Genomic DNA, 9018 nt, shown 5'->3' on the forward strand with positions numbered 1-9018 from the left:
GGATCCCCGTTCCCCCAGGACGTGTCAAATTCCTGGGGGAGTGTTGAACTTCCGGTCTCCAGTGCGGGCTGCAGGGTACTGTGTTCACTTTGGAGCCTGGGACAAGGCCAGGGTTGAGTTAGAAGGTACGTCTCCGCGCCGGGACTAGATTCGGCCTCTGGGAGGGAGGCCGCCTGGGCCTCCCTGACCGCCTTGGACAGGATCTCCTGAACAAAGTTGACCCAGTGTCGCAGGGAACAGAGATGAAATAGCTCGGCCTCGGTTGGGATTGTGACTGTTGCATTTTCTTCCACTCACTTTCCATAAACGCTTTGCTATTTCGAGGCTCTTTGCAAGTGTCTGCGCAGGCTGGCGCCTTGCTCCACGACGTCCCTCTCCCGCGCATCTTTCTTTTGTCTTCTGCGCCCGGCCTCACTGGGCCTGCGGAGCGGGAGGAGAGGAGTCGGGGGTCGGGTCGCGGAGAGCCAGGTTTCCCAGGGGACGCAGCTCCGCCCCCCAGGACCTCCGGCTCCGCACCAACCGGCTCCGTGTTAGACTGCAGGGACAGAGGCGAGGTGCGGGGCCAGTTTCTGCGGCGCTGGGTCCAGACCCGCGCCTGGATCCACGCTCCCAGCAGCCGGGTGCAGAGGGCGGAGGGAGGAGCTGCCCATCCAGCGGGCTGGCTGCAAAATCGGGAGGGGTTGGGGTGGTGGTCTGGAAGGATTAGGTCCCTAGGGACTCCTAGGAGGCCTCGGGGATCGCTCTTCCCCGCGACTGTCCTGGTCTTCCTCTCTTAGTTCCCCGAATCCCGCCTTCTCCGGCCCCATTGAAGGGAAGATTTCAATGAAAACGGACGCAACTAAAAAGAGAGTGCAGAGCTGAACCTTCGGGTTGCCTCCTCCCGGCTATTTATAAGGAAATAGGTACAGGCGCGGCTCCGAGACTCTGAAGGGGTTGGAGTGGAAAGCAAGTTTGCCTAGAGGCGGGTGGAAGGTGCAGGTGCCCCAGTCCCATCCGCGCCGCGACCCCTTCCCTGGCCCATTTCTTTCCAAAGACACTGCCAACGCCCTTCAGTTGTGGCACCTCCTCTTGCCTAGCTTCCGGAGCCCTAGGAGCCTAGATCGGCCAGTCTCTGGGGAATCGGTTCCTTGATCACGGAGGCTCCGCGAAGCCCCAGCCTCAAGGCCTGGCCAGGTCCCCAAAGGCGCAGAGCGGCTGGGGGAGCATCTTCGGGGAGGGCCCGGGGCGTAGCCATCTGGGCGCGCGGGCTTGAGAACCCATCTTGAACACGCGCGGCGGGACAGGACGCGGAGAGAGGGGCCGGAAGTCTCTAGAAGTAAGAAAAGAGCAGTTAAATCTTGTTAGCTGAGCGAAGTGCTCAGAGTATCCATCGTCCTCCCTGGGGAAAGGAGCTTTTGCAATTTCTGCAAAGGGTATCAGAGGAGGCGGTGTAAACTGTTCGACCCAGGAGCTTGGAAAAGCTTGAGGCAACACAAGGCCTCCGCCTGCAGGAGTGAGGGAACTTTGGACTTCGCGGACCAACTCCGGTCTCTTCTCCCCGCTCTTTTTGAGGGTTGTAGATCCAAGACCCTTTAAAGAGGGTCTTTAGGAACAAAGGTTTAGCAGATGCTGCCAACTGCCTGTCGGTTTTCCTTTTCTAAGTGTGATTTTCTCCCTGCTTTAAAGCCGGGTCACTAGCTTAAAAGGCATCCTGAGGATTCTAGTCCTGGTTTCTCCAAATACCTTAGCCCACTAGGTTTTCACTGTCCTTTTAAATGTAGAGCAACGTTTTCTGTGGAATGAAGGGATCCTTGTGCTTCTAGATTGAATTCAAAACTGCGTAAACTTAAGAACTTTTGAGAAGGTGACAAATTACAGTGAGAAGAAAATGAGGCCAAGAATTCATTCTTATTTTTGCGGCCATGTACTTTTCTGTCTTGCATCAGTAAACCGATAATTTAACGGAAAATGCCAGTTAGAATCGCCTGCAAAGTCACTCCTCCAAGCAAACCAGCCTGCACCTGGCTAAGTCCCTTCCCAGTGGACGCAAGTCAGGCAGGATGGAGGGGCTGCTCCATCCTCAATAAAGCTAGAAACTCCAGATTTATCTGGCTCCCACTTTGTCTTTCTCCCATCCTTTTCTTAAAGGAATACTTTCTCCTCCTTTCTAGGTCTGAGGAGTTTGTGTGACCCAGAAAAGAGTCAGATCAGTCCAGGGGATCTCCTCAACACTAGCAACAGTGTTTCTTCTCTTCAGTGCCCAATTCTCAAGAAGGAATGAAGCCTACCACTAAGCTGGTGGTCAGGCCTCTTGTCTTTCCCCAGACTCATGCCTTTGAAAACAGGACTCAAAAGAAGCCAGTGACTCAGGGAAAGTCGTTTTCCTGATTGATGAAACTTCTCCCTCCTCTCTCTTTTCTAAATAATAAACTCACAGGGAAAGGCTGGAGGGCTGCCTTGTGTTGGTTTCAAATAAATCCTCAAAAGCTCTTTCCTCACCCAGAGAAATGAATCACCCTTGGGAAACAGACGATTATTCCCCCATTTATCTGCCTAAAACCAGAGGAAATAAGCACCCTCCACTGTAGACCCTCACTTAGATCTTTCTCCCTGGCAGTGGGGGAGCTGAGGGTAAAAAGAGATGGAGGAGAATGAGTTAAATAGACCCAGGACCCACAGAGGTGTCCTTCCAGGGAGGGGCAGTGGGGACCCAGGAAGGAAGGGGCAGATGCTCCCTAGATGGGATGACTATGCTGGATCCTGGAGAGAGACAGCTCTATGGAGAGAAACCACCTGCCTCCCCGTCTTGAAGCAGAACTTAGGTCTCACTCAACAGGGAGGTGATATTACAGCTAAGCTTGAGACAGATTCTGGGGTGGTACATTGCAATCAGGTTTCCATTATCCTTGATGGGGTACAGAGGCACATGCTGTTCAGATTATCAGCCCTAGAACTTGATTTCCTGTCCTCTATAAACAAGTAAACAAAACCTTCTTGCTGGATTATTTTTGCTTATACAAACTATCTGGAAATGTTATGGGGTGGCAAGAGAGATACGTAAGTGATTAAAATAGCCCATTTTAGCCATTATTTATATAGAAGACTTTTCTTTCTTTCTCTCCTTGCCCCTTCCAAATAATTTGTATTGAACTAATGAGATTTGCAGTCTTCTAAGGGAGCAAAGAAGAGAAAGTTCCCACTACACATCTGGAGATGCTGAGACTTGGGTGGTCACTGGCCTCACTCCAGGCTCACCTTAGAAAGCAGAAGGGCCTTCCTACCTCAGAGGAATCTGCTACCAAGAGGCTGGTGGGGGGCTGAGATTTCGATTATTTTTTTAATATTACTTTTCTTTGATTTTTAAAACATATACTGGATTGTATTTTGCTTGATTTTTTAAAAGCCACACAGACAATCTAAAGTGAAAAGACGTTAACTTACTGTTTCATTCTCATCTGTTGCCAACACAGCCAGTGCAGTCACAACTCTGCCTCTCATTTCTTGTCACTCTGGGTTTCCAGATCACTTGAAATAAAAAATCTTAATTGCTGAGTTCATGAAGGTCTGATTATTGTAGAAAAAAAGTTGAAATATCACAAACCTACCAATGTGGACAAGGCCCCCACTTGAAGGACATTTAATTGTAATAATTAACACCAATATGTCTGACCTCTTTACCTTTAGATGATCAGGAAAAGCAGCTGTGTGTTAGCCCACCCACCCAGATCTCTCCCCTACTTCCAGCTACACTTTACTGGGTCCACATGTTCCCTACCCACTACCCCCATCTTCAAAAATTTTAGGCAAAGGCAAAGCCAGGATTTAAAGATTCTTTTTTATTTGAAATCTCATCCAGAAACACTGGTTATTAATAAATATATCATAATTATCAAGAATATATAAAAAATAAAGACAGGTCTTGTCTTTGAAGCCCTAACAAAATATTTCAAGCAAATGTTCAGGAAAATAAACCAGCACCCCTCCCCAAACCACAGTAAGTTTTCAAAGCTGACGATGGAGAGAGCGACCCCGCATGCAGAATAACTGAGCAAGGGGGGGTGGGTGGGGGTGGGGCAAGCTGGTAGAGGGAGCCCAAGCTCTTGCAATCACCGGCCCCTGAAACAGCCCAGGAAAGTTGAGAATGAAGTTTGAAGGCGGGTGGGGGTGGGGGAGAAGCGCGTGTGCTGAGTTTGGGACTTTGCACTCTGCCCCCTTGTTCATTTCCTACAATCACAGACAGATATATGGAGTACTTCGGAGAATTCACTAATAAATCCTTGTTACAAGGATAATGGCACCATGGCCTGCACATGTTTAGAAGAGATTCATTTAGAAGCGTGCATGCATTCTTTCGACCTACACTGCGTCTTAAGGAAAACCCACAGAAGAGTTATCATGCCCTGGAACGGAGATGAAATTCAAAACCTGGGTCTTGAGATACATTTTGTCTCTGAGATACGTTTTTTCTCACTTTCTCTTCTTCTCTCTCTCCCTCTCTCTTTCCCTCTTATCTCTTTCCCCCCTTCTCTCCCCCCACATTGTCTCTAGAAAATCAACTGTCCAGCGGATAGACAGTCATAACTGCACCCATCTCAAGGAAATATTTACATTTGTTTCTCACAAAAGGGATGGTTGTCTTTTCCAAGGTAAGAACGCAGAGCCAGAGAGAGCCAATTCTAAAGTCCCTTTGCCAAGTGTTTAACTACACCGATCCTCTCTTTACACAATAAATGCAGTCTTGACAAGAGCTTATGGCAGTGAGAAAAAGTGGCGCGGCATGGAGAAAAGCATGCATGCAAGACACACGACGTCTGATTCGAGTCCCCCTTCGTTACCACCTAGAAATTGCAGTTTGGTCTTAGTTCTGTCCCTCCGGGGGTCAAGTAGGATCTGAGATCTCTCAGGCAATGTGGGAGGCCACTGGGGGGTCCCACCGCCGCCCACCCTCCCACGGGCCACGCGCCCAGCTCCCCCTTCCTTCCGGGCCTGGCACCTCGACCCGACCCCTCCCGCCCGCCGCTTTCCCCTCAACCTCCGCAGCCGGGCCGGCCCGCTGCTCACTTGAGCAAGTCCTTGGACTCGGCAGACAGCCTGGCCATGTTGGCGGTGGACAGAGCGGACAGGTGCGGCGGCGGCGGCATCTGGCAGATGGTGCAGGGGCAGGGCAGCCCGGCCCAGTGCTGGAAGCCGCTGCCCAGCTGCAGCGCCGGAGGCGTGGACGGCGCCTTGAGCAGCGAGTGGGGAGGCCGGATGGTGCCGATGGCGGGCAGCGAGGCAGCGGACAGAGGGGACGAGGCGTTGCCAGAGGAGAGCGCGCCGCCCAAGATGGGATGCACCGGGTGCACGGCGTTGGCGGCGTGCGCTGGGTGGCCGGCCGAGTGGCCCACGGTCCCGCAGTGGAAGGCCGAGTGGTGGCCTCCGTAGATCTCACCAACCAACCTCTTCATCTCCTCCAAGGAGCTGGTGAGCATGAGGATGTAGTTTCTGGCCAGTAGGAGAGTGGCGATCTTGGAGAGTTTGCGCACCGAGGGCCCGTGTGCGTATGGCATGACCTCGCGCAGCCCGTCCATAGCTAGGTTCAGGTCGTGCATCCGCTTGCGCTCGCGGCCGTTGATCTTCAGTCTCAACTGCTGGAGGTCCTGCTCCGACAGCTGCTTCTTGATTTTGTACTTGCTGCTCTCACCCGCGGCCTTGGCGCCGGCTCGCGAGAGGCTTTCCCCTGGCATCTTCTGCACCATGTCGCCCTGCGTGGACGAGACCGAGTTGAGGCGGCTCTCCTGGTGGTGGTGATGGCGGTGGTGGTGGTCCCTCAGATACATCTCATCCATGTCCGGAGATGAAGCTCTGCTGGAGACAGAGCTTGAATCAGAATTCATTTTATTATAGGGGATGCGGCCCTACCGTGGGGAAGCTTTAGGCGGGAAATTAGAGAAAATCTTGAATTAAAAAAAAAAAAAAAAAGCTGCAGAGCCCAGCAACCCACTTCTTTTCACGCAAGACGTGAAAAGAAAAGCTGAGGCACTGCCTTTCCCCGCCTTTCTCCCTCCCGACTCCCTTCTTTCTAGTTTGGCTGTTTCCTGGACAGCTCGTTGGTGTGTGCTTGAACTAACCTCAAGCTGAAAAAGAGGGGCTTTTATAGAGCTGCGGCGGAGAAAAGAGACAAAAGGAACCCTCCTATCTATCCTGGGCTGGTTAGGATGACGTGCCATCATTCAGGGCGGTGCGCTTTGCTGTCCCATTTAGCAAGGATTCCTATTCATATTCATTGTGGGGCCGCCCTGGGACACCTCTGCTCAGAACTGCTAGGAGCCCCCAGGCACAAAACCCTCTGATTGACACACTCACCGCTCCAGCTCGCGCCTTCTGGATTTAAAAAAAAAAAAAAAAGAAAGAAAGAAAAGGAAACAACTTTCCTCTACCCCACTCCCCTTCCTAATTTCCCTAACCAAAGCACACCTAAAGGCACCGAAGGAAGGAAATGGAAGGGAGCCAGGTGGAGATTCCTCTGGGTTTGGAAAGAGGAATTAAAACATTCTCTCCCCTCTTTCATAGCTACTCCCAAGTTTTGGAAAACGTAGGCAAAAGAAGCTTCAGCGGAACGGTTTCAATGACGGGGATGCACATGAAGGGCAGGTTCAACACGCCGGGGTCAAGGTGGGAGGGGCAGGGGGATGCCTGCCGAAGTGCACAGCCTGAAGGTCATTTCAATAGGTTTCTTTCCCTAAACACTGACATTGTGCTTATTTTGTTTATGGGGCCCTCCGGTGTGGTTGTAATGGGATGTCCGTATCTGGTGACGGGGTTGTACCCCCAACGCTGCTATGAGAATGGGTCTCTGGCTTTTTATATCTTTTCTTTCGTTTTGAAATAGATTACGGAAAGAATTTCAATGTTGCCAGATTCTGTAACTTCTTAGACCTGGAAATGAGGGAACAAACCAACCCTGGCGTTACGATGAGAGCCACTTGAGAAGGAGAGGAGAGGAAAAGTGGCCGAGGAGGAGGGAGGGAGTTAAAGGATTGCAAAGTTTCCCGAGAACACCGGGAGAGACTGTTTCTTCTCCGGCTACCCCCCAACTCCCGGACCCCGGCGCTGGCTGAAGATGGCGGAGCGGTCCCCCTCCCACAGCTCGACCCGAGGGCCTTCTAGCGCTGTGCGAGCCCGGGCGGAGCATCGGCGGCTCCGCGTTCCTCGGCCGGGGCCGCCCCACACCCCGCGGTCCCGGAGAGCGGGAGCTCAGGGTCGAATAATAAACTACGACTGTGGGTATGTGTGTGTGTGTGTGGTTTGGCACCATAAGATCTGAAGAGCCTCTTGTGGGTGCGCGCGTGGGCCCTGCGGTCCCGCTCACAGTCCAGACTGGGGAATAAAGAGGAGGCCTGGAGTTTGGAGCCTTCGGTTCCAGGGGGGAGCTCGGCGCCGACCTTTCTTCCCCCTTGCTGAGTTTTTGTCAGTCGGAACTAGCTAAGCCGCCTGAGAGGCCGGAAGGCAGAAATCCCCGGAAGGGAAGCGGCCCCAGGGGCGGCCTCTAGAAAAACCTGGGCACCTCCACGCTCCGGGCTCGGAGAAACAGGAGAAAAATGTTAGGTTGCGGCTGAGTGTCTGGGTGGCAAGTGCAAAACTGAAATAATCCAGGAATCTCGAGCAGTCAGGGCCTCACACTGCGCCGCAGAGTCGCTGCAAGCCTCCAGGACTCACGAGGTAAAAGAGGCTTCACTTTCCATTGACGCAAATGGAGCGGCCGACCGGAGAGGGATGCACGCCCAGGTCCCGAGCTCGCGCGCTCGGTGAGGCTGTGCCTGGTCACCGTCACGCCGCGAAAGCAGGTCGAGTGGGGAGACACGACGTGGGGACGGATTCTTTCTCGACACCGATCATTGCTTCTCCGTAAAGAAAAATAAAGGAAATGGCCAGCACCCCCTCGTCAAGGCCAGGATCTTAGTGCCCTTGAAGACTGGACACAAGCCTCTCATTCTCCTGTCGCCTCCATAGAAAGTTTCTTAAAACGAAACATCCAAGGAATTCGGTTGGATGTGGAGACTGATAGTCAAACGCACTCCTAATATCCAAGCAAAAGGAATGTTTCCTAATGCACCGGACTCACCCATCTGAACTCAGATAACGACATCCCCGGAGCTGGTTTTGAGCAAAAGGGTTACAGAACGCACACTTTCGGACAACGCCCCAGGGGATGGACAGAAACTAAGGGAAGAGGCATGGTCCAGACCACAGCCCTAAGAGGCTCTTCTGCTGATCAAGGTGTGGGGCCGGGAGCGCTGGACCCGAGCTGCAGCGGCTTCCTCCCCTTTGGGCCAGTACACAGGCCCGGCCCCCTGTCAAAACCACCTTCCTGACCCTTGGGTATCGACCTCTGTCCTTCCCATGCCCCAAGTGAGAATGCTGCTGCTCAGTTTTGACTTCAGGAAGTAGCAAAGTCTAGTTTGAGCAGAAGGGTTGCAAATAAAGGAATAGAAAAATCAGGCCGCTGAAAGGTATTTACCTTTTTAAAAATCCCTATTTTCTCAATGGACAATATGAAATAAAGTGTAAAATCTCCCTCCTCCCCCGGCCCTGCCAATTAATAGAGAAGGTAAAGTTGCGGGGGCGGGGGTGGAGGACGCGCGGGGAGGGAAAGAGGGTGTTGGGGGCGGGGGGAGGTGGGGAGCAGTCCGCTCAATACAAACTGAAGAATTCACTTGCGGGGCTGAAGAGAGTGGGGGCTGTGTTCTGAAAGTCAGAAAACCAGAAGCCTCTCTTCCTCCGCTGCATCTTTCCGTGGAGAGAGGGACATAGGCGGACAGCAGCCAGGCCCAAGGCGGGCTGCACTGGGCACAGAAGGGGCGCCAGGCCTCTGCCTGAAAGGACAAGATGCACTTCATCCCCGAAAGGTTTTTGGCTCCAGTACGCAGGCAATGCTTGGAGTGTGTCCTGGCCTGAGGTCCTCTTTCACAGTCTGGGACGCGCGGGTCCTCTACTGTCTAGTCGCCCTCTGCTTTCCCCAAGGGTCACTTTATGTGAGCCTGGGATGGCTCAAGGCCC

General features: G+C 52.8%; 1 protein-coding gene across 1 annotated transcript; it reads right to left on the reverse strand.

Moving 5' to 3' along the window:
* Nucleotides 1-5036: 5036 nt before the first annotated feature.
* Nucleotides 5037-5855, reverse strand: OLIG3 (oligodendrocyte transcription factor 3). The gene has a single exon (XM_052646037.1). It carries the CDS (start codon nucleotides 5853-5855, stop codon nucleotides 5037-5039), a length of 819 nt encoding a protein of 272 aa, XP_052501997.1.
* Between the last annotated feature and the right edge of the window lie 3163 nt (nucleotides 5856-9018).

This window comes from Budorcas taxicolor, chromosome 9 (genome assembly GCF_023091745.1).
Source record: "Budorcas taxicolor isolate Tak-1 chromosome 9, Takin1.1, whole genome shotgun sequence".
Taxonomy (NCBI): domain Eukaryota; kingdom Metazoa; phylum Chordata; class Mammalia; order Artiodactyla; family Bovidae; genus Budorcas; species Budorcas taxicolor.

Excerpts from the sequence above, each read along its gene's own strand:
- OLIG3 (XM_052646037.1), bottom strand. The coding sequence starts at position 5,855 with ATGAATTCTGATTCAAGCTCTGTCTCCAGCAGAGCTTCATCTCCGGAC.